A 25710-nucleotide genomic window follows, 5' to 3' on the forward strand; every position below is an offset into this window, starting at 1 on the left:
ACTTAATGTGAAATATACATAATGTATGACCAGCTGGCTTACTATACATAATATCTGGCATTATATTACACGTTACTTACACCAAGATTGCACCATATCTTATATTAGAATTTCCTGACCCATCCTTCACCCTCAACATGCTTTTGGTCAGAATTCAGCTTCTAAATGAAAAGGAATTGACCAAGATGGCTTTGGACTCTTTGATTCAGTATCATCATTTGAATGTCAGATCTGGATAGCCATGCTATAACGTTTAAACCTCTGGCAGATTGTGGAAAATGGAATAATGAGGACAATCATAAATATATGAGACGTTTAGAAACTATTTTGTATTTTTTAGCTAGCCTGTACATAATCAGGGGACTAAGTATCAAAGACCAGTTTGATCAACTTCAGGTAACCAAGTGAAAGTGAAAGTGAAGTCACTCAGTCATGTCCAATTCTTTGGGACCCCATGGACTGTAGCCTACCAGGCTCCTCCCTCCATGGGATTCTCCAGTCAAGAGTACTGGAGTGGGTTGCCATTTCCTTCTTCAGGGGATCTTCCCAACCCAGGGATCGAACCTGGGTCTCCCGCATTCCAGGCAGATGCTTTAACCTCTGAGCCACCAGGGAAGCCTAACCAAGTGGCCTTTAAAATAAAAGAGTAATCATTTCATCTTTTCTTTTTGATGGGTTCAAGATGTATTAGCTATTATATGGCTCTATTGGTTGGCCTGAAAATAGTCAAAAGCAATTGTATTATTTTGGATTATTTTAGACAACAAATTAATATTAATTGTTGAACTTCTTGGTTTGTGCTTGTGCGTGAGTGTTGAGTCATAGCCAGTATGACCACATGTTTTAGATTAGAAACTTATAGTCAGAGTAGACACCTATGTCTGGATTCCTCCTGACAGGTTTACTGGACTTTAAAAAACAATATATTACTAAGAGACTTGTTTTGACTACTTAGAAATGCAGGATGACTTGTCTACACAGGTCACAGTTGATATAATAAGTACACAAAAGCTATCTGTACACCTAAGAATAGTTCTGAGGGCTTACATTAACAAGACACAAATTTTTTGTTTATAATAATCCACTAGTACCAATTGCTATTGAATTTCTTGGCCTAACAGACTTCAGTATATTTTGTTATGGCATCTGAATATCTAAAAAAATAATTGGCCTATAGCATATTTCAGTAGTCTATGTTCTTTTTTACCCTTGACGTTCCTAGAGTTTCTTTGAGGCTCTAGGAAACATCAGTAACAATATTGGTATCAGAGGTACTGAATACAGTATCAGAGTAGGTGTAGGTATTACAGAGTTGGTATGCTGAGGTTAGTTATATTAACAACAATAATAATATAAATAGAGTTATAAATTAATATATAAATATTTAATATATGTAAATATAGTTAATATTAACTCTGCAACCTATAGGATTTATGGGTTAGATGACAAATACAATAGCAAATTATAATTCAAATGATTTATAATATATCAAAGTCCTTCTATTGGTACCTACACTTGAATTAAGCCAAAATTGCACCTTTCCTTCATGAGAATGTCGCAACTTTTAAAACCCTTAAAAACCTACAGATAAATTATTACATGTAATTTTTTTTTTAATAATACAAGAAAACTTCACTGAACTGGAAGAAGATTTTTATCTTCAGATTGAAATGATTCACTGATTCCCAGTGTGACAGATTAAACTATGTTTACAAATCCTTTGACATGCTTCCCTTCAAAAACACTTTACTGCCTGAGCCCCAGGGAAGTCTCTCTTCAAGAGGTGGAGCTTTATTCTCCTTCTCTTGAGTGTTGGCTGGACTTTATGACTTGCTTCTGATGAATGGAATATAGTAGAGATTTTTTAAAAAGTGACAGTATGTGACATTTGTGACTGAGTCATAAAAGCATTGTAACTTCTTCCTTCCTCTTTCTCTTAGACCACCTTTTCTGCAGGAGACCAACCACCATGTTGGAAAACTATCTAACCAGTTTTACAGGGAGCTTCACATGGCAAGGAACTGGGGCCTCCTTCCAACAGCCATATGAGTGTGCCATCTTGGAAATGGATTCTCCAGCCCGTCAAGCATTCAGATGATTGACAGCCCAGCTGACATCTCACTGCAACCTCGTGAGAGATACCACGCCAGAAACACCCAGCTAAACCATTTCTGAACTCCTAGCCAACAACTGTGAGATAAAATGTTTACTCTTTTAAAGTGCTGAGTTTTGAGGTAATATGTTACTCAGCAATAGATAATGAATATAACCAGAAAGGATTATGATTTTATAAAAGGCACATCTAGAAATTAAGAAAAAAACAAGTATCAGACAGAAAGAACAACCTATTTACAAAAGAAATAAAATCAGGTGAATATTTCTTCCTTATCAGTAATAGTAGAAGTTGGAAGTCAACAACTACATTTTTTGAACATGCAAGGATTCAGTTTACCTATACACCCAGTTTTTTAAAAATAATGAAAGAAATTCTCTAACCATATAAAAATTGAATAGAATTTAATCATGATTATACCAAGAACTTATGGGCAAGATAAAAAGCACACACACACACAGATAGCTATTCTGCAACATGTAAATCTAAATGGATGCTGACAATATGAATGGGAATTTGTAATATGTTATAAAATTAGTCTCGAAATGGAAATAATTTCCACTTCCATACTTACTAGCTTAGTATTAAACTTTCTATTACATAATTCACTATTCAGCAAGTATTTACTTTTAACTTAATATGCCTAAGTACTTTTAAAAAATTCTCAGCAAGTACATAGACCTTTGATGCTTACAAATGGAATTTCACCTAACAACTACCATCTCTGCCAGAACTTTCCCGAAACATTACAGAATGTTAGTCTTCAGAAATGCATTATTTGTATAGCTTGGTTTCATGTGTAAACTATAGGTTACATTTAATAAATGTGTAACTTTTTAATTCAAATTTAAGGTCCATCTTCAGGAATCCACACTTTTTCTTCCCTGAATAATTTTGAGATAAACAGTTGTCAAAATGTCAACATTTATATATGGAAGAGGCCAACAGTAAGATGCTTTATCTCTTAAATGGTGTAAGATTTAGTATGTTTATCTTGAATTATATGTTTTTCTTTTTGGCCAAGCCACGGGACTTACCAGATCTTAGTTCCCTGCCCAGGGAACAAAGCTGGGTCACCCAAGTGGAAGTGCAGAGCCCTAACCACTAAACCACCAGGGAAATCCCTCTTTAATTTTAGGATTTAGTTTTGTGGGGTTTTTTTTGGTATATGTAACCTAGTTTTTTATTGGACTATAATTGCTTTACAACGTTGTGTTAAGTTACCATTGTAGGATGAAATGAATCAGCTATATGTATACATATATACTCTCCCTCTTGGACCTCCCTCCCTCCACCCCATCCCACCCACCTTAGTCTTCAGGGAGCACTAAACAGAGTTCCCTGTATTATACACCAGGTTCCCACTTCACTTGATAGTGTATTTATGTAAAACTTAATCTCCCAATTCATCCCACCCTCTCCTTGCCCCCTGTGGCTACCACTGGTGTTCCAGTCTGCGTTTCTATTCCAGACCTGCAAATAGGCGCTACAGGTTGCTCAAGATTAAGTTCTCCGTGATCATTTCAACAACGCACACCTGTTAACAAGAAACAAAATTTTAATATTTGGTTTTTACTAGATATTTTACAGTAACTAAAAAATAGAACGATAAGGAATCATTCCAATCTATTCAATTTAACTAGTTATGCAGACACCAGTTCCCCTAAACTTCTTCCCCCACTTTGAAGAACAGACTACGAAGAAAGCTAGCGCGCCTTGAGCAGTTTCATTCATTCCAGGAATAAGGAGGTATTGTAAGGAAGGCGCTTAGCCTTTTAGCCAGGACTATTTTTTACCCTCTGGAAGGCACAAACCGTCTCTGCCTGCTAAGTAAATTCCATAAACGCAATCCTTCTCCTCACTGTTTCTACCCGGCCCATGAAAGCAGGAGTATCACAAAATACCCAGCCATTGTTTGGGCTTTGCCCACCTCCAGCCTAGTGACTAAATCAGTCCTGAATATTCATTGGAAGGACTGATGCTGAAGCTGAAGCTCCAATACTTTGGTCACCTGATGAGAAGAACTGGTTCATTGGAAGGGACCCTGATGCTGGGAAAGGTTGAAGGCAGAAGGGGACGACAGAGGATGAGATGGTTGGATCGCATCACCGACTGGATGGACAGGAGTTTGAGCAAGCCCCGGGAGTTGGTGAAGGACAGAAGGCCTGGCGTTCTGCAGTCCATGGGATCGCATCGAGTCGGACACGACTGAGCCTCTAAACTGAACTGAGCTTAGTGACAAGCCCTCACTGAGTCGCCGAGAATCAGAGGATGCACCGTAGAAACCTTCGGCTATCCGCACAGGCCTAGCTGACTCCGCCCCCACGTGCCTGCAGGGGCCCAATGACCGAGACCCACGCTTTCCATACAGTCGCATGCGCTCACAGCGCCGGAGCTCGTGCGATGCCCCGCCCCGGCTGCACGGTGCGTTCGCGTTAATCCTCCCAAGAGGTCTCGGCCACTCGGGCTTCAGGTTCCTACCGAGCATTGTTTCCGAACTCGGCCACGAGAGCGTCTCCTGATTAGCTTGCCCTGGAGGCGGGTTCAGGACTTATTTGAGACTAGGACCACTTCCTGAAGCTCCAGACAGGAAGTTATCAGATGTCTATGGTGTCCGGTGGAGAAAGTGCTGTCGGCTTTTTTGGTGACGGCGAGAGAGGACCGTGGATCGGCTGGACTGGCCGTTTGGCCTCGCCGCAGCTAGGAGCCCGTTTCCATAGCAGCACCACGGCCCCGTCCTCCAGCCTAGACCCCGGCGCGACTGCCCGGGGGATTTCTTCAGGCTCCTTGACGCCGCTCCAAGGGGCACCTACCTGGGTTTTGCCTGGGCCTGCAGCCAGCGGACTGGCTCCCGGCTTCAGCTCTGCGGGCCACAGTAAGAAGTGCCCTTATCAACCCGCGCCCTGCCCCACTTCCTGAGCCATAGAGAACCCGGTCCAGAGCGACAGCCTTGGACCTGGGACTAGACGGATCCAAGACGCTCAGCCCCGGCCCCCCTCAAACGGGGCTCTGCATCGTCTCTGATATGTCACCCACCGTCTCCCACAAGGACAGCAGTCGGCAACGAAGGCCAGGGACTTTCAACCACTCTCTAGATTTGAAGAGTGGTCCTCTGCCGCCGGGCTCCTGGGATGATAATCTTCCGGAGGTGGTGGGCGGGGAAGGGGACAAAGAAGCTCTTCTTCGGGATATCAGCACTGTTGATTTCTCAAAAACCCCACGGAGCTGCCGGGCGGAATTGAGCAGTATTTTGCTGTTGCTCTTTCTTTACGTACTTCAGGGTATTCCACTGGGCTTGGCGGGAAGCATCCCACTCATTTTGCAGAGCAAAAATGTTAGCTATACAGATCAAGCGTTCTTCAGTTTTGTCTTTTGGCCTTTCAGTCTCAAATTGCTCTGGGCCCCGTTGGTTGATGCGGTTTACTTTAAGAACTTTGGTCGTCGTAAATCTTGGCTTGTCCCAACACAGTATATATTGGGATTCTTCATGATATATCTGTCTACTCAAGTGGACCATTTGCTCGGAAATACAGATGGCCGAACCCCCGACGTGGTTGCTCTCACTGTGACTTTCTTTTTGTTTGAATTCCTGGCAGCCACCCAGGACATCGCTGTGGATGGTTGGGCGTTAACTATGTTATCCCGGGAAAACGTGGGTTATGCTTCTACTTGTAATTCAGTGGGCCAAACAGCCGGCTACTTTTTGGGCAATGTTTTGTTTTTGGCCCTTGAATCTGCCGACTTTTGTAACAAATACTTGCGGTTTGAGCCTCAACCCAGGGGAATCGTCACTCTTTCAGGTAGTGTATTTATTGTGCTGTTGGGTTTATTGTACGTTTATAAATCCTTTCGACAGTGTGTGTGACTGTGTGTTAGAACCGTTATTTAATGAACTGGAAATCATATTATGGGAGATGATCGGAGGTAAGTTATCTGTTCTGCTAACATGAGCTTCAGCCAGAATGATTACATTAAAGCAGTCATAATTGATCTGTATTCTGAAGTGATTAGGGAAAGGCAGCTCATCCAATAAACATTGTTGTGTAAGAGCAAACAAAACTCTGAGTCTAGGGATACCTTGGTGCTTGCATAATAATAGGTGCACATTTTTTAAAAGTCTGGCTGGTGTGAATGCATGAACCCAGCCTGACTCTATAATTTTCCTTTTGTCTTTTGTTAGATTGAGATTTCTAGCTCCATGCTTTCTAGTCCATTCCTACCCTTACTCTTATACCAAGACCCTGTTTCTATCTCATCTAGTCTTCTGATGAATGGAACAGGGTTAATCCATTCAAACATTAGTGAGTGGGCTAAGTGACAGAGTTCAAAGGGCCTTCTGTGATTAAAGCCAATTCCAGCCCTCAAAAAGAACTTGTGAGAGTCAGGCTTTACATTTGCCCTTGCTGAATAAGATTTCATGATGTGGGTAAGTAAAGTTCCCAGAAGCCACCAAACACCAGCTGAAAATACAGTGAAGCAGCAAAGTACCAAAAGATACAAGATAGTACATACAGTGTTCCAAATTCCTGAAGCACTGGTTTGTGGCATCTGCTTTTGGGAAATGGTGCTGAAAGAAAGGTTGTGACCAAATTGAAGGTTGTTGACTGAATTGTTTAATTGCTACCAGTAAGAGTTTAAAGTTTGTCCTGTAGGAAATTGTTAATCCTATAGATTTCCCCTTCTTTCTACATGAGCATAACACATAGCCCTGTAATGTTTTCTGTTTTTTTGTGTTTTGGTTTTCTTTTTGTTTTTTAACTTTCCTAAAAACTAAGAAACAGTGTAAAATTGCCATTATCAAAAATAACACTGGGGCTATTCGTAATAAGAGTTCTTTATTACTATTGGTAATAGAGTTCTTAATTCTGGTAGTGATGATGAATTTAGGATGAGTTTATGATTGTCTTTTGAAGTATAAAAAGACAGTGGTAAAGTTTAAAAAGCTCAGTGGTGAAGAATCTGCCTACCAATGTAGGAGATGAGGGTTCAGTCTCTGGGTCAGGATGATCCCCTTGAGAAGGAAATGGCAACCCACTCCAGTACTCTTGCCTGGGAATGGACAGAGGAGCCTGGCAGGCTACAGTCCATGGGGCACAAAAGAGTTGGACACGACTTAGTAAACAACAACAAGGTGAGTGGCAAGGGCATTTTAAGGGTTACAACATTCAGGGAAGGGAGGAAAGGGTTCACAACTGTATTTCTGAAATCGTATACACCCCCTCCACATCCCTACACCCTGTCAGGGACCCCCCTTTCTACTTCTTTAAACTGCTAGTGAGCCACTATTACTGATAATACTAATAGTTATACTTTTTCTTAGTTGGTTTAAGGCTGAAGATAGTTGAGTGATACTGCTATGCACCTAGCCAGATTTGTCTCTTAGTGTTCTGGGGTGGCACTCCTGCTCTATGGATAATTTTCTGCTCAGAAATCCTTTGTGAATGCATCATATCAGCACGTTGTTGCTTTTTACGTGTTTTGCTTTTTGTTTTTTATTGGACGGTTCATATCACCAAAAAAGGCTAATAGGATGATGTGTTCCTTATTACGAGAAAGCCTCAGTAGAGAAATCAAGATTGAAGAGGCCATGGAACCTAAATTACGGAGTAAGTTAGAGCTTTCTTGTGTGTTAACTAAGTGACTCATACAGTATCCTTCCAGAGAATGCAGTTATCCGTTCAAGGACCATTATGGCTATATCCTCCCTCAGCCACAGCCATGCCCCTTTGGGAAGATCAGAGACATACCACTAGATTTTTATTTACACTGGTTTATTATTTTGAATAGCTGTCTTTTTTTGAATTTGAACTGTGTTCTCTAGGAAACTGTAAAAATAACTTACTTTTTAATTGAGCTTTTATATCCGTAGTATATTGCTATTTTGGGTTCAAGCATTTTAATAAGAGTTGAAGAATTCCTGCTTTTTTCATTCTTATTTGTACAACTGTACATACCACATTTATAATTTTTTTTTTTGAGGGGGTGGGGGAACTTAGTATAACTAAGAAGAACCAGTGGCTTTGAGAAATTTAGCACAGAGAGAATCATGGAGGAAATACAGTCGCTCAGGTAATAGAAGAGGCAAACACTGAGGTGACTGTTTAGAAAACGAGAAACTTTAAAAGAGGCATAATTTTTTTTTTTTAATTCTGAAATATATTCTGTGATTAGAACTTTGTTTTGAGCTACACATACATAGAGATAGAATACAATCAGAAAGAACAGTTTTTACATCAAGAAAGTAGTAATCTAAATAGTCAATTTAGAATGGAAGGATAGGATGAAAATATTTAATAGAATCCCTTAGAAAGAAAAACTTAATTATGCTGAGATTGCCTTTTGGTTCCTTCAGGAATACAGGACAGTCCTTAACCCAGAGGTAACCTTCTTTTGGTCCTGCCCCGTTGGTTTTCAAGGATCTTTAGTAGCAAAAAGAGACAACCTTTTAAGTTTCAATAAATACGAGAGTAACCCAGAAGAACACAGAGATTACAACATAAAGTTTTATGACTTGAAAAGATGTATTTTAGTCCTTTCATTCTTATAGATGAGGAAACTGATAAGGAAACTTAATTGGCTAGTTAGAGATTTACTTATGGCTTAGATTTGCTAAGCCATAAGTGTCTGGTGTTTATTTGGTGTTTTTCCTTCAGTTGTCAGAAAATTAGGAAAAACTTCAAGGAAAGCTTCAAAACCTAAATATAAGATATGCTGATTGGGCTTTTCTGCCAGAGAAATCAGCACTCTGACTGCTGATGTCTAAAAAAAAACATCAGCATGCTCCCAGAATGCCAGATGCCCAGAAGTGACAGATTAAGGGGTTTTTGTTATTTTGTTTTTAAAGTGACCCACATCTTTTTGTTTGCTTAGCATTGATTCCCTTTTTGGTACTAGTCATATGACAGGTGTTATAATTTGATGACTAAAACCTGGCCATTCTCTGCCCACAAGTAATTTATAGTGGAGTTTTGCCAACTAAAATGATCTGGTGCAAGACTGGTGCAAGTTATTGGAGAGGACAATGATGACCTGAAAAACTCATGCCCTTTTAAAGGCAGGTAGGTAGCCTCAGGTCTGGGCTTCTCAGGAGGCGCTAGTGGTAAAGAACCTTGCCAGTGCAGGAGACGCGAGAGACACAGATTCAGTCCCTGGGTCAGGAAGATCTCCTGGAAAAGGAAATGGCAACCCACTCCAGTATTCTTGCCCAGAGAATCCCCAAGGACAGAGGAGCCCGGTGGGCTACAGTCCATGGCATTGCAAAAGAGTCCAACATGACTTGATAACTAAACAACAACAACTGGGGCTACAAGATTCAGGAGATATTAAATATTAAAAGCTGGAGACCATACCCCAAAATTTTAAAACAAAGCAAAATAAGCTTTCTTTGTCCAGTAAAGAACTGTGAAATTTTGTGGATGGGGTGCATAAAAGCCAATTTACAAAATAACACTGTAAACTAAAAATGCATTTGATTTTATTTGGTATATGTCTTATTTGGTATATGTTGAATTTCACTTCCAATTTCATTGAAATATACTTGGAGGCCAGTTGAATTAGCCTTTAGTATGTAAATGCATCAATAAAGGAATTATAGAACCTCACTAATTACAGTCTTCTACTTTGATTTATAGTGTTCCTAAAAACTCTTCAGTGGAGAAAGCAAAATAGACTTAATACAAGATACTCTCCTAGAAAATGAAAAATATAAAACCCCTGATTTCATCTGTTCTTTTAAATACAATTTGGGATAAATCTTGCATTTTTCATGTTCTTTTCATTATATTTTTTACTGTGGAGTTTATATCTTACAATGTGTGTGTGTATGTGTATATATATGTGTATATATATATATATATGTGCATGCATGCCGTGTTGCTTTAGTGTGTCCAACTCTTTGTGACTCTGTGGACTATAGCCCACCAGGCTTCTCTGTCCATGGGATTCTCCAGGCAAGAATACTGGAGTGGGTTGCCTTGGATCTCCCATACTCATATCTTGGTATGGGAGATCACAAATATGTATTTTATATGTCAGTGTACATGCTGAAATATTTATTAAGGAAAGGGTGCATATTCAGAAAGCAAGATGTTTGTAACCTTCTAGGATTTCTATTTCTTGGTTTGGTGTTAAATAAGAAAAACTTTTTAAATTTCATTTTTTCCCCTTTACTTTTGAACATGATAGCTGAATTTCAGTTGTTATCAGTTAAAGCTATAAAATACATGATTTCAGCACATCTAAGGATTTCTTTCCTTTTAGATATTTTATATTGTCATGGGTTTGAGACCTACATTTCTTTACTTTAAAAATTTTTATTGTATAGTTGATTTACAGTGTTGTGTTGAGACCTGCATTTCTTATTCCTAGCCCAATCATAGAACTTTTAGTAGAACTTTTTCTCGTTTAAATTTCCCACTAGTTTTTAAAAACTTTATTTTTAAATAATTATAGATTCACAGGAGGTTGCAGAGAAATGTTTAGGGAAGTCCTATGCACCCTTTCCCTAGCCTCCACTGTTAAAATCTTATATAACTATAGTACAGTATCAAAACCAAGGAATTGACATTGGTACAATCCATAGAGTTTATTCAGATTTCAACAGTTATACTCATTTATGTTTGTATTGCTGTATGCAGTTTTATCACATTTAAGCTTATGTAACCTCCAACACCACTATCAAAATACTCGGCTGTACCTTCTCCACAATATACTTTGCTGTTGTTTCTTTACAGCTATGCCCATTTCCTCCTCTCCATCCCTAATCCCTGTCAGCCCCTAATCTGTTTTCCATCTTTATAGTTATGTTATTTCAGAAATGTTACATAAGTGAAATCATTTAGTGTATGTCCTTTGGTAATTGGCTCTTTTCACTTAGAATAATTTCTTTGAGGTTTTTCCAAGTTGTTACATGGATCAGTGATTTGTTCTGTCTTGTTGCTGAGAAATATTCCATTTTTTTTTTTTTTTTTACATACTACACTTTGTTTTACCACTCATTTGTTGAAGGTGATTTGAGTAGTTTCTAGTTTTTTGATGATTATTATGTGCAAATAAGTTTTCATTTCTCTCAGATAAGTGCCCAGGAATGCAAATGCTGGTTTATTTGTCAGTGCATTTTTAGTTTTGAAAGGAACTGACCAGATTTTTTCTGGAGTGGCTGTATCATTTTCTCTCCTTACCAGCAATATATGAGCGATTCAGTTTCTCTGCATCCTTGCCAGCATTTCCTGTTATTATTTTTCATTTTAGCTATTCTCATGTACCCTGCATCTTCATGCGATAGTTTGGACTACTTACTGTCAACTGTTTTAAAAAGTCAGAATTCAGCTTTCATCTTACAAAAAGTGATTTTTGGGGTGTCAGGATATAGGTTGTACAAAAACTGAATGCAAGAGCCTCCTATCATAGCATCAGAGTAGAGATATATATGTATGTTTAATTAATACGGATTTTGTGCTTGACCTGAACATATTTTGAAACATGGAAAAGTAAAAGTGAAAGTTGCTTAGTTGTGTCCAACGCTTTGTGACCCCATGGACTATACAGTCCATGGAATTCTCCAGGCCAGAATACTGGAGTGGGTAGCCTTTCCCTTCCCAACCCAGGGATTGCACTCAGGTCTCCCACATTGCAGGCAGATTCTTTACCAGCTGAACCACAAGGGAAGCCCTTAAAACATGGAAAGAGTGGTTCATTTTCTTCTGTTCAGTGATACATGCTCCAGATTTAGCATGAGATGGGAGCGTTGCATCTATTGGTCTCTAAGCTTCAGTTTTGCATCCTGGGCTGAGTTTAATGTTTTGGGACAATAGGGCTCTTGATAACCAGACAGCTGCTTAATCGGGTGCTTGATTGAAGAAACCATTTCTTCTACCCCAGAGGAGAACCTAACATTGCTGGAGTTAATGAAAAAGTATGTGATCTCAAACATGGCACCTCTCTAAGGGGTTAGGAAAACCAAAGGATTATGAAGATTTCAAAATTAGCTTTGTGTTTAGTCAGTTTTTCCATTGCATGCTGTCTTTCAAAAATTCTAATCCTCAAATAAGATATACTATATTGTATAATCAAAACAGCATTTTCTGGGAATGCTCTTTGGCATAGATGTTTTGAGAAAATGCTTAAGGGAGTGGTTTGTGACATAGAAGAAAGTTCTGTTTTTTGTTGAGACTTAGCTAGTGATCCAGGGCCAGATACATAGTATTTCTATTTCAGTGTCTTCCATGGTGAAAGTGAGAGCAGTGGACTGATGATAGCTGTCTAAAGTCCCTTCATACTCTGACTTGTGAAGCAGAGAAAGCTGTGCTGAAAGCAAGATAAAAGGAAGGCCTGATGGTAATGTAAAACAGAAACTGAAAGTTTGTTTTCCTGCCACTGACTTCTGAAGGACTGAGGTTAATTCCCACACTGTGAGAGTTAGAGAGAAGCTGTTCTGATCCAAGGATGGTTCTTATCAGACTGTGCTTAATTTTTCTACCTTTTCTGATGGTGGAAGAGAATGAACCTACGCCACAGAGGATCTGGAGGCCTGGTCCAAAGCCTTGAAGGTTTGCTCCAGTATCTACGTTCCAGACTTCATAATTGGAGCTAAAATAAGTACCTTTTTCCTCAGGTCTGTCTGTTTGATTGGAAGAGAGCTTCCTTGCAGTAGGTGTGTCTGAGCATCTGAGTAGTATAATGGGACGCATTCTTGTTTCAGAATCAGATCTGAATTTGAATCCCCCCTCTGGTACTTTCTGGTTTGTGATTCTCTTTCACTGAGTATAAAGTAGGAATAACAATGCTTGTCTTAGAGAGTGATTTGGAGACTTACTGCACTGTCCTGTGTTTTGCCTTGGCATAATAGACATTCAGGAGTTGACTGTTATATCCTTTATGAATACTGGTGAATTGTTGCATAAGCTTATCTGCAAACAATACTGAACCTGTTTAACTTGTTCTTATTAATTTTTTTTCTCTCTTTGCACTGGATCAAAGAGTTTAAATTTAGATAAAGATTTTGTTCATTAAAACTGGGAGAATAAACAAAAAATACTATACTAAAAAAATTTTTGCTGAAAGTAGTATATAACTTAAAAGTTTAAATTTTCACTTAAGATTTTTATAAAGACCGTTAATTGAAATTTCTGGTGACAGTGAAAGCTTTTTTCAGGGTTTCTTGAATTGCTCATTTAAATCAAATAATGAACAAGAACTTTAATGAGAATAAATATTACAGATGATATTCCATAAATGTCATTATTTGTCAGTTTCACAGACGAAATTAAGAATGCAAAAATAATGAACATTAGCCTCACTTAATTGTAAGAATAATCTTTAAATTGTTGTTCATTGGTTTTGAACTAGATTTCAAAACTATGTTAATACAAACTAGAAGTTATGTTGTGATGTTATTTTAATGAGCTTTAATCATAAGATATGTATTTATTAGTGCATTTTAAAGTGAATACCTTTGCATTTAGGAATCTCAGTTTTTCCTATTTCCTGTTTTTCTTCTGATATCTAGAATTAATGATGGCTTCTTCTCAACTTTTGATGGGGTTATGTCTAGTAAGCCCAGTATAAGTTGAAAATTTTTAAGTCTTAACTTAGTCTTGCCTACCTTAAACGTGCTCAGAACACTTACATTAGCCCACAGTGAGGCAAAATCATCTAACACAAAGCCTGTCTTATAGCAGAGTGTTGAATATCATGTAATTACTGAGACTGTACTGAAAGTGAAAACCATAGTGCTTGTCTGGGTACAGAATGGTGGTGCATTTAGCCTTGTGATTGTGTAGCTGACTGGGAGCTGTAACTTTCAGGTGCTGCCCAACTTCACAGCAGAGGTTCATAATGAATATTGCTAGCCTGGGAAAAGATCGAAGTTTGAAGTGCAGTTTCTACTGAAGGCATATTGCTTTCACACTATCATAAAATTGAAAAATCTCAAGTGAGACCTTCATAAGTTGGGGTCCATCTGTGTAAATTCCTGTTATGGGGAGAAGAATTCATCTCAGAATACAAATTTCCATGTATGTTTGAGAAGATTTAGCTTTTTTATTTGCATAATTTGAATAGCAGAGCCTCATTTTTGGTTACCCTTCTGGAGACTAATTAGCCAATTCAAGTAGATTCTTTTTATGTTTTAAGTGTATTGATTTAGTTTTGGCTGTGCTGGGACTTTGTTGCTGTGCCGTCTAGTTGCAGTGAGCAGGCTGCTCTCTGGTTGTGGTACATGGGCTTCGCATTGCTGTGGCTTCTCGTTGCAGAGCACAGACTCTAGGGCATGTGCACTGCAGTAGCTGTGATACATGGGCTTAGTTGCCCCACTGCATGTGGAAGCTTCCCAGACCAGGGATCAAACCCATGTTCCCAGCATTGGTAGGCAGATTCTTAACCACTGGACCACCAGGAAGTCCTAGTAGATTCTTAATTCAACAGTATTAAAAAAAAAACAAAAAACTTTATATAAGCAGTATGAAATAATGGAACCCAAATCAGAAGATTTATTAGGTTCTGCCTCTTAATTGGACCTATGGCAAAGATTTAAATATTCTGAGCTTTTCCTTGTCTCTCATAGTAATAATGCCTGTTTTGCTTGTCTCACATGTTGACTACAAAAACCAAATGAAATAGGGAGCTTGCCTGATGGTCCAGTGGCTAAGACTCCATATTCCCAATGCGGGGGGCCCAGGTTTGATCCCTGATCAGGGAACTAGATCCACATGCAACAACTAAGACCTGGTGCAGTCAAATAAATAAGAATATATAACATTTTTTTAAAAAATGAAAAAACAGGTAAGAAAGGATTATTTAAATACTAAGGTGAATTTGATCTATACTATGAGTTAAGTTGATCTATGATGCTGTTTGCCTTCATCATAAGTGAGTTTTAAACTGTAGTAGCTACCTTTACCTAGCACAGCAGAACAAGACTAATAGAGGAAAACCTTGACTTAAGGAAGGTCTACCTTTTTTGGAAAAAGATGGCTAGACTTCATGAACAGTTAGTTGATTGTGTTGCATTAGCAATAAACTAAAAAGCAAACACATGTAATACAGTTCCAGAATGTTAGAGCTAGAAAACACCTGGAATTTTCTAGGAAAGTCTTCTTACTTTACAAATGAAGGAACCGAGAGAGAGTTATGCATTTTCATAGAGATAAAATAAGATGCATTCTCATGGTAGTTAAGGAGATACAGTTTTTAAAATGGGTTGTATGAGGCGCTGACTTCAAATGTAACTTCAGGCAATGTTTCAGCCTTCTCTCAGCCTGTTTCATCATCTGAAAATTGGGACTGGTGATAACTTCATCTATTGTGTTGTTGTAGTAAAGGGAATGATATGTGTAAACTGCTTAGCACATTTATAGCACATGGTATGCACTCAAGAAATAGTGCCTCTATTATTAATATTATTTTTAGCTATTATGCAGAATCTTCCAGAACATTATTCACTCTCTCTGCTTGTTTAAAATATTGGCCAGTGGCCCAGCTCTCTTCCACTGAAACAACCAAAGGAGTGTGTTATGTTTATGTATCACAGAATTGAAAGAGAATATTCTTAAACAGATTAAAAACAAAGTTTAAAAACAAAAGGCCGAAAATTTAATGTAAATGATCATGTTTGTTGTCTAAGTTGTCAAAATTTAATAAAGAACTGAAATGATTTAGGTGCTTAAGAATTTCTTATGACTGATAGATCTTATGGGATATGGAAATCATCTCCTGCCCTTAAATAAAATGACATAATAGACTTTTATTTCATTCAACCCACTAAACCCTTTCCTTTTTCCTTGTTAAGTATCGCTGTCTGTTCTGGGTCTGTGTAATGTCTTGTATCTGCTGTGCTTGGTCTGGTGCCAATGACAAGCCCTATGTGTTGATTTTTTTTTTTTAACAGATTTTAGTTGAGAAAAAGTTGTGTACAGAATTATTTAGTATCAGTGAAGGTACATTATTTCACATGTTAATTATAGATATAAAACATTTTAAATTTCAGATTTCCTTTTCTTCTGGGGAACTGTATTTTTGATAACAACAACTTTAGTTGCCCTACTGAAAAAAGAAAACAAAGAAGTATCAGTAGGAAAAGAAGAAACTCAGGGGATCACAGACACTTACAAGCTGCTTTTTGCAATTGTAAAAATGCCCGCAGTTCTGACATTTTGCCTTCTGATTCTAACTGCAAAGGTAAGAGATTGATAAAGCAAATCCCCCATTCTGTTACAAGTACCGATATCATGGAATACTTCTGCTGTTGTTTTTTAAGTCCCTTTTCACTAATACTAGAATTTAACAATGATAACTAATATACTTTATTTACTAAATGTATTTAAACAGATGTGATGATAGCAAATCAGACATAATTTCAAACTAAGCTAAATGTCTTAGGATCTTGAAAAAATTATGCCAATTTGAAGTACTTCTAGTCATTGTCAGTGTTTTTAATGAATGATATTAATGCTCGGAAGGGAAATGAATGCTATGAAAAACTAACAGCATTCTGCTATTAGAATGAGTATATACTTAATGTCAAAGGTATTGAAATTACTTACTTAGAAAGTAATTTACAAAGATATGGAAATGAATATTAGAAGTCTATTTAAAAATCAGTTGAACTATTTCAAAATGTTAAAAAGAAATATACCATCAAACAAATGGATGTTTTGGTGACAATTCTATATGTTTTCTCTATTAAGATGTCTTAATTTTTTGTACTTCTAAAATATTTTAAAGATTTTATGCTACAAGAAAGGTAAGTATACTTTGTTATAATGAACTATTAGAATTATTATTCCTAAAATATAAAATTGGTTACAGGATTTTTGAACTATATATTTAAACCTATCTATATAAACACTTTCATAGCTATATTTTGATAACACTAAAGTAAAAATTATAGTCTCATTGTTTTGAAATAGTGAGTTTTCCCTCTCTGATAGGGAGGGTTGGGTTTTTAGGAAATTTTAGGAAGGTTTAAACTTAAGGTTCAACTTTAGAAAATGCTAAAAGGTTCAGTTCAGTTCAGTCACTCAGTCATGTCCGACTCTTTGTGACCCCCATGAACTGCAGCACACCAGGCCTCCCTGTTCATCACCAACTCCCAGAGTCCACCCAAACCCATGTCCATTGAGTCGGTGATGCCATCCACCCACTCATCCTCTGTCGTCCCCTTCTCTTGCCCTCAATCTTTCCCAGCATCAGGGTCTTTTCAAATGAGTCACCTCTTCGCATCAGGTGGCCAAAGTATTGGAGTTTCAGCTTCAACATCAGTCCTACTAATGAACACCCAGGACTGATATCCTTTAGGATGGACTGGTTGGATCTCCTTGCAGTCCAAGGGACTCTGAAGAGTCTTCTCCAAAACCAGAGTTCAAAAGCATCAATTCTTCAGTGCTCAGCTTTCTTTATAGTCCATCTCTCACATTCATACATGACCACTGGAAAAACCGTAGCCTTGACTAGATGGACCTTTGTTGACAAAGTAATGTCTCTGCTTTTTAATATGCTGTCTAGGTTGGTCATAACTTTCCTTCCAAGGAGTAAGTGTCTTTTAATTTCAAAGGTTCAAGAAAGTTAATACTATTATAATGTATTATCTAATTACATCATTTAGAGATAACCATTGGTAATATTTTTGGTATATTTCTGCTTTCCCCTATGTAGGTATATGTATGTGCATGCACATGTATATACACACTTTACATGTATAAATGTAATTAATACATTAGCTATAGTTAATATATACACACAAATACTTTAAAAGTGAAATTGTATGTAATTTTTATCTTGTTATTGTCTTATTCCATATTCCTATATCATTAATATTTGATAACATACTTTTTAATAACTATAAATTGTTACAGTATATAAATGTGCTATGATTTACTAATTTTTTCTATTATTGTATATTTAATTTGCCATGTGTTTTAATTACAAAACTGTACTAGTGAATATATTTGGGTGTAATTCTTTGGTGTTCTGAATATTTCCTTCCAGTAGATTCTTAGGTTTTTTCCTTCCAGTAGATTCAGTGAGTATGATTGTTAAATTGCTTTCTAAAAGATTTTATAATTTATACTGTCACCAGGAGAAGGCAATGGCACCCCGCTCCAGTACTCTTGCCTGGAAAATCCCATGGACGGAGGAGCCTGGTAGGCTGCAGTCCATGGGGTCGCTACAGTCAGACACGATTGAGCGTCTTCACTTTCACTTTTCACTTTCATGCATTGGAGAAGGAAATGGCAACCCACTCCAGTGTTCTTGCCTGGAGAATCCCAGGGACGGGGAAGCCTGGTGGGCTGCCGTCTATGGGGGTCGCACAGAGTCGGACACGACTGAAGTGACTTAGCAGCAGCAATATATAAGGAGTTGCTTCAAATACAGAGTCTAGAATTCCATGTTCCCCCTTTAAAGTAAACCTCATTAAAAGTAACGTCTCTTCTAACTTTTAACATCATAGATTAGTTTTCCCTACTTTCCAGTTTTATATAAGTGGAGTATCCAGTATGTTTTCTTACGTCTGGCTCTTGTACTCTTTTACTCAACATCATATTTGTGTAATTTATCCATATTATTTATAGCAATAGTTTGTTCATCTTGTTGCTTATAATATTCCTTTGTAGGAATATACCACAGTTTATTTATCCCATTCTATCAGGAGATGTTTAGGTTATTTCTACTTTTGGACCATTATAACTAGTGCTTCTGTGAACTTTTGTGTACGTTACTTTTGGTGAATGTAGGTAAACATTTCTGCTGGGTAAATACCTAGGAGTAGAATTGCTGGGCCATAAGAAATGCATAGTCTATATGCATTAATATAAGAAATGCATAGTCTATACTATAAACAGTTTTGTGATTGTTCCAATTTTCCCTACCACAAGCACTGTTAGAGAGTTTTAGTCATTACACAGCGAAACCATAGTATTGTCTTTTCAATTTTAGCCTTTCTGGTGGGTATGTCATAGCATCTCATTAGGATTATAATTTTTAATTTCCCTGATGACTAAAGAAATTGAGCATCTTCTCATATGGTTATTGGCCATTTGAATATCCAGAGTTCCCCCTTTCTTTAAATTTGTAGAATTTTTATTTTTTATGTATCCTGGATATGAGGGCTTTTGTTGGATATATGTATTGCAGATATCTCCTACACCACTTTTAAGTTGGGAAGAGAAAGTATGAAATATCTTTGACTTTTAATTTTTTGTGTGTGAACTTTGCTCTTTGGCTTCATTCTGAGAAGTTAAAGTATTTGAAGTAATATTTAGTGTTAAAATATTTTTTATTTGTATATTTTTACTTACTGAAAATTTACTTGTATAATTGGAGGAATACCCATATGTTTATCCAAATTCTATAATTAATTGTTAATAGTTAGGTCTACTTTTTTATTCTGTAAATTATGTTATTTTACATATTTCTTATGAAGTATTAGATAGTAATTTGTACATATCATGCCCTTTTATCCATAAATGCTTTAAGTATGTAGTATATCTCCTAAGAATAAGGACTTCGTCCTGCAAAGCCACAACTTGATAAAAAATCAGGAAGTTTAAATTGATACAATACCATTTTCCTTTTAGCAAATTATTTATTTTCTGCTATGCTGAGTCTTCATTGCTGCATGCGGGCTTTCTCTAGTTGCAGTGAGTGGGGGCTGCTCCTTGTTGCAGTGCCCTGGCTCCTCGTTGCAGTGCGCTGGCTCCTCCCTGCAGTTGGTTCTCCTCTTGTGGAGCATGGGCTTCAGTAGTTGCAGCACACCAGCTCAGTACTCGTGGCCCACGAGCTCTAAAGCACAGGCTCAGTAGTTGCAGTGCTTGGGCTCTAGTTGCTCCACAACATATGCGATTTTCCCAGACCAGGGATTGAACCCGTGTCCCCTGCATGGGCAGGTGGATTCTTAGCCACTACCACCAAGGAAGTCCAACACAATACCGTTTTCTAGTCATAGTCCGTATCCAGATTTCCCTAGTTATCCCCTAGAGCAGCCTTTATAACTTAATTTTTTTCTGGCCAGCAATCCAATTTAGGATCACATACTGCATTTAGTTGGTATGAGCCCTTCTTTGTTCTTCATGACCTGCTGGGCACACTTTTTTTTTGTTTTTTTTTTTAAGATTACTTATTTGTTTATATTTGGCTGTGCTGGGTCTTTTATGCTGCATGGGCTTTCCCTATTTGCACCGAGTGAGGGCTATGTTCTAGTTGGAGTACACAGGCTTCTCATTGTGGTGGCTTCTCTTAGTGAAGCTCCTGGGCTCTAGGGTGCTGGGCTTCAGTATTGCAGAGCACAGGCTTAGTAGTTGGGGGGCTTAGTTGCTCTGTTGCATGTGGAATCTTCCCAGACCAGGGATTGAACTAGTGTCCGCTGCATTGGCAGGGGGATTCTTTATCACTGGACCACCAGAGAAGTCCATCCTGGACCTTTTAAAAAATATTATTTTATTTTATTGGATCATAATTGATTTACAATGTTGTATTAGTTTCAGGTGTACAGGAAAGTAGTTCAGTTATACATATACATATATTCATTCTGTTTTAGATTCTTTTTTCATATAGGTTGTCAGAATTTTGAGTAGAGTTTCCTGTGCTCTACAGTAGGTCATTGTTGGTTATCTATCTATATAGTGGTATGTAGTGATCTAGACACTTTTAAAGAAGACAGGCCGGTTATTCTGTAGAAAGGCCTTCCGTTTATGTTTGTCTAATGTTTCTTCATGTTTAGGTCCATTTTGTGAATATATGTCAGAAATATCACAGAAATAATACTGTGAATCTTCAGGGAAGTTTATCAGGAGCCATATCATGTCCCTTTAACCATTAATTATTGTGTTAACCTTGATTACCTTGTTTAATACATTGCAAGATTACTATTTTTCCTTTTGTAATTAAAAATTCATTTGTAGGGAAGTACTTTGAGACCATCTAAATATCTTGTTTCACCTCAAACTTTGCACACTACAATATTTTAGCATTCTTACTCTTTTTTTTGTGGTTGTTTTTAAGAATTAATCTAAGCATACTTTTTTTTTTATCCATCATTTAAATCAACCTCTTAGATATGTTTTCTCAGAATTACTTTTGAAAAGCTAGATGACTTTTTGTTGTCAGTCAGAAATCATCAAAAATGTGTATGGTATGTGGCAATGATACTTCATTTTAACCAGATTTATTTGGAGTCCAGAGCTTTTCTTTTAAACTTAAAATATACAGAGCAGTAAGTTTAGACTTGAACACTGTTGATTGTGAGACAGAAATTTTTGAAATGGAAATTTAATTGTAATTAAAATTACAGTTCAAAGACTGCTGAATTTTCACTTGTTTTCACTCCATATTTGTAAGTAGACCACAGAGCTAAGTATGCCTCCATAACTTGCTTGTTGTACCAGATATGATACTTTCTTCTAACTGGCATGAGTCATTGATAAGACTGAGGTTTCTAAATTACTTACGTATACTTGGAAGAAAATATTTCATAAGTCATAAATTAAAATATTTTTTTGTTTTTATATTGCAGATTGGTTTTTCAGCAGCAGATGCAGTAACAGGACTGAAATTGGTAGAAGAGGGAGTACCCAAAGAACATTTAGCCTTACTGGCAGTTCCAATGGTTCCTTTGCAAATAATATTGCCTCTGATTATCAGCAGATACACTGCAGGTCCCCAGCCACTAAACATATTTTACAAAGCCATGCCCTACAGGTAAAAATGAAATGAAACCTTACTAAATAAGAGAGGTTAAATGAGGAACAGTCATCAGTATCACTAATGTCTATGTATAGAGTGTAAATGGTAAAAGGCTTGAAAAACATCTTAACTTCTGTATCATTTATATGCACTTTCATCTCTTTTAAACTTCCTAACAGGTTTTAGATTCAGGCTTCTTTCATATGGTAGGCACACAGATTTCTGTTTCTGTTATTCTTTTTTAACCTAAAATAGAAGTCAACTCCACCTTTCTTTCTTATTCTGTAGATTATTGTTTGGATTAGAATATGCTCTACTGGTCTGGTGGACTCCTAAAGTAGAACATCAAGGGGGATTCCCTATATATTACTATATTGTAGTGCTGCTGAGTTATGCGTTACATCAGGTAAGCTTGCAGTGGTTTTTCCCAGGCAGTAAACTGTCCTGTGTAAAATAAAGATGTTTTTCTACAGTTTCCTTAAAATAATGATAATAAATTTTAAGATTTATGCATGAATTGGATACTGAAGAAATTAGTAAACTTTAAACCTTGTGGATTTAAATATATATACACACACACACACATATATATATATTTATTTGGCTGTCTTGGATCTTAGTTGTGGCACTTGAGATCTTCTCTAGTTGTGGCATGGGCTGCAGAGTGTGCAAACTCAGTAGTAGTGGCACACGGACTTAGCTGCTCCATGGCATATGGGATCTTAGTTCCCTGACCAAGGATCGAACCTGTGTTTTCATGTTCCTAAATGGAGGGTTAATTCTTGCTGCTTAAGCACTTTTTGCCTCTCAAGGAGATTTTCCTCTTCAGTTTGTCATGTGAATTTTTAATTATATATAAGAAAGTTATATGCATATAATTATATATTCATATTACCTTTGAATATTTGAGTGCTTACATGTATAATACATATATCCACACATATGATATCTTTAGGTATGGTATAAATATGAAGTTTTGCTTATTACTGTATGCATCCTTCAGTGCCACCTCACTTGTCATTCTCAATTGAGCCTTCCTTGAATACATGTGATAGAATTAATCTCCTATTTATTTAGGCCCTGATAGCATGATGTATGCACTTCCTCTTTTTACAGTATTTACTACATTTAATTGTATTTATTTATTCCCGTTTTCCCAGCTTAGAATAAATTCTTCAAGGGCACAGAAGGACTGTATCTTATTCATCTTTGTATTTCTGTGACCAGACTTAGAGCCTGGCCTGTAGCAGGGGCTCAATAAATATTTGTTGGTTTGAGTTTAAAAAGAGTCATGAAAATTAATTTTCAGATTTATGCTTTTAATGTTCTTAATTTAGACCATATCTTTCTAAAGTTTAGTTGTCCTGAAGATGTTTTATGTTTTCCTTGTAGGTTACATTGTACAGCATGTATGTTTCCATAATGGCTTTTAATGCGAAGGTTAGTGATCCACTTATTGGCGGAACATATATGACCCTTTTAAATACTGTGTCCAACCTGGGAGGAAACTGGCCTTCTACGGTAGCTCTTTGGCTGGTAGATCCCCTCACAGTAAAAGAGTGTGTAGGAGCATCAAACCAGAATTGCCGAACACCTGATGCTGTTGAGGTAAGTAAGTTGCAATTTTAGTTAATAGTAAGCGAATATTAAGATACTAATTTCCTCATTTTGCCTCTAGAGGTACTTCATCTTTTTAAAATCATATCTGCCCAGTCTCTAATAGTTTTTTTCTTTCCCACCGTAACTGAGGGTATAACACACTCAAGTCAGTAAAAGTAGCTCACTTGGAGTTCCTTCTCAGCAAGGAAGGAATCTCCTCTACCTTGTGTACCATTGTCCTAAAGAATAGGAATTTAATATTAGTACATGAAAGTTTTATAATGATAGAAGGGAAATTCCATTGGCTTTCATGTTACAAATGGAGCTAAAACTGAGTGGTTAGTAGTTCGTTGGTAAATTATTTCAAAGTAACATTAACCCACTTCTAGAGTAAACTCATTGAAAATTTCTGCACACTTCCAAATATGAAAAGCTGTATCTTGAAAATGAATATTGTTTACAGCAAGAGCTGAAAATTGTTTTTAATACTCTTAGTAGCATTAGACAGATTAAGATACATTAACTTTGGAGAAGGAAATGGCAACCCACTCCAGTATTCTTGCCTGGGAAACCCCATGGACAGAGGGGCCTGGCAGGCTACAATCTGTGGGTCCAAGAGTTGGACACGACTTAGCGACTGAACAACAACAACAAAATTTTACTTAACATTGTGACATGAGCATGACCCTGTATCCTTAAATACTTCTTGAGTGCATACCTTTTTTCTTTTTATAGTTGTTTTATTTAAATTAGGGTCCATATAAGTTCCCTTTACTGTGTTTTATTATTTTTCCTGTTACATCTCTTTAATTCTATAACAGTTCCCCTCTTTTTTGGGGGTAGTAATAAAAAATATATCTAACATTAAAAAAAAGATACATTAAGTAGTTTTTTCACTTGAATGAAATGTTTGAGCACAAAAGTGTTTTGATTAATCCTTTAAATCACAAAGTAGAAACGTATAAAGTGCTGAATACTTCCATTTTGAAATTGTGGAGTATTTATTATAATTTTGTTTTTACAGCTTTGCAAAAAACTCGGTGGCTCGTGTGTTACTGCACTGGATGGTTATTATGTGGAATCTGTTATTTGTGTTTTGATTGGATTTGGTTGGTGGTTCTTTCTTGGTCCAAAACTTAAAAAATTACAGGATGAAGGACCATCTTCATGGAAATGCAAAAGAGACAAGTAATGCATTCACAACTGGACATTCTAGGAAGGTAACTCTAATTTAGTTTTAACTCAGAGAGTTATGATAATCAGTGTACAGGAGTATAAAATATTATTTTAAACAGGAAATTATTAATATAAAATGCCAAATGGTTAAAAATATAGAAACCTCTCTGTATATTTAAATATACTTTTTCCTTACCTTGTCAATGTATTTAAAGTTTACTTAAGTTCAGGGAATTGGTACTAAAATAACTTTTCTGGTCTTGTTATTTGATTTATAGATCTTTTTAATTTACTGACCAAAGCATGTTTTAAGCTGCAGTGCAGTAGTCATGGGTGATAACCATGCAGTCAAGTATTGTTATTGTACCTATCATTGAGCTATGTTAAAATTTTTGGTAAAATATGATAAGTGGAACATAGCTTGATATTCATGTACTATCCACAACTAGTCTGGCCTTGTCAGTTAAATCTTATTTTGAATTGCAAATTGGTAAAATGTTATGTGGAATTTGCTGAGATGAGAATGTAAACTACTGAAATACCATTTTAGTTGTTATTTTCTGACTGTAACCACATTGTGCTAATGAATCTGTGTTAAAGACTATTTTAAATGTATTTCCTGCTTTTGTAAACATTAAAGATTTATAAGAAGATTATTCAAACTATTTTTTATAAAATGAAAGCTATGACTTCTAATTTATTGATTCCCCTTCTCCTCCCCCTTTTTGGAAGCTATCTTGATTCCTTTTTAACTCTTATCCTAAAGCATACATATGTTTTTTGTCATAAGTACTTCATGGCACATGGCCCTTGATGCTCACAAGGGCATCACATTTAATGTTGTATGTATGTTTGTGGCAAAGTTTTGAAAATAAAAATTAAATGTTTTTCTTCAAGTAGTTTGTTTTTGTTATTGATAGGAAAAAAAAAACACAGTAAAACTTACTGATTAAGTAAAATTTAAATTAATAATACTGTAGTTTTAGAAACTAATGTTTTGAAGAGAGAGACAAAGACATTTTGTGCCTTTGACACGTTATGTACTGGAAAAGGTTTCTTAATTAAGCACTTTACTAATGAGAAAAGATCTCACAATTGCTTTATACCAAATCAGGTACTAATTTTTACTTATTAAAGCACAGCCT

General features: G+C 36.7%; 1 protein-coding gene and 1 non-coding gene across 3 annotated transcripts; one reads left to right on the forward strand and one right to left on the reverse strand.

The window, feature by feature from the left end:
* Window positions 1-543: 543 nt before the first annotated feature.
* TRNAS-GGA (transfer RNA serine (anticodon GGA)) lies at window positions 544-615 on the reverse strand. The gene has a single exon. It is a non-coding gene; the product is annotated as a tRNA-Ser (tRNA).
* Window positions 616-4720: 4105 nt separating this feature from the next.
* Window positions 4721-25461, forward strand: SLC33A1 (solute carrier family 33 member 1). 2 transcript variants are annotated; one of them, XM_019960509.2, is made up of 6 exons: window positions 4727-5913; window positions 16098-16288; window positions 21621-21805; window positions 22079-22196; window positions 23183-23398; window positions 24414-25461. In XM_019960509.2, the coding sequence occupies exons 1-6, from the start codon at window positions 5139-5141 to the stop codon at window positions 24579-24581; spliced, it is 1653 nt and encodes a 550-aa protein (XP_019816068.2). In that variant the 5' UTR covers window positions 4727-5138; the 3' UTR covers window positions 24582-25461. The 2 variants fall into 2 exon arrangements, with proteins under 2 accessions (XP_070648812.1, XP_019816068.2); XM_070792711.1 differs by lacking the exons at window positions 16098-16288; window positions 22079-22196 and having other exon boundaries at window positions 4721-5913.
* Window positions 25462-25710: the final 249 nt, after the last annotated feature.

This window comes from Bos indicus, chromosome 1 (assembly GCF_029378745.1).
Source record: "Bos indicus isolate NIAB-ARS_2022 breed Sahiwal x Tharparkar chromosome 1, NIAB-ARS_B.indTharparkar_mat_pri_1.0, whole genome shotgun sequence".
Lineage (NCBI taxonomy): Eukaryota > Metazoa > Chordata > Mammalia > Artiodactyla > Bovidae > Bos > Bos indicus.

Excerpts from the sequence above, each read along its gene's own strand:
- SLC33A1 (XM_019960509.2), top strand. The coding sequence starts at position 5,139 with ATGTCACCCACCGTCTCCCACAAGGACAGCAGTCGGCAACGAAGGCCA. Across the intron at positions 5,914-16,097 it reads GGGAATCGTCACTCTTTCAG|ATTTCCTTTTCTTCTGGGGA; the intron begins GTAGTGTATTTA and ends TTTAAATTTCAG. Across the intron at positions 16,289-21,620 it reads TTCTGATTCTAACTGCAAAG|ATTGGTTTTTCAGCAGCAGA; the intron begins GTAAGAGATTGA and ends TTTATATTGCAG.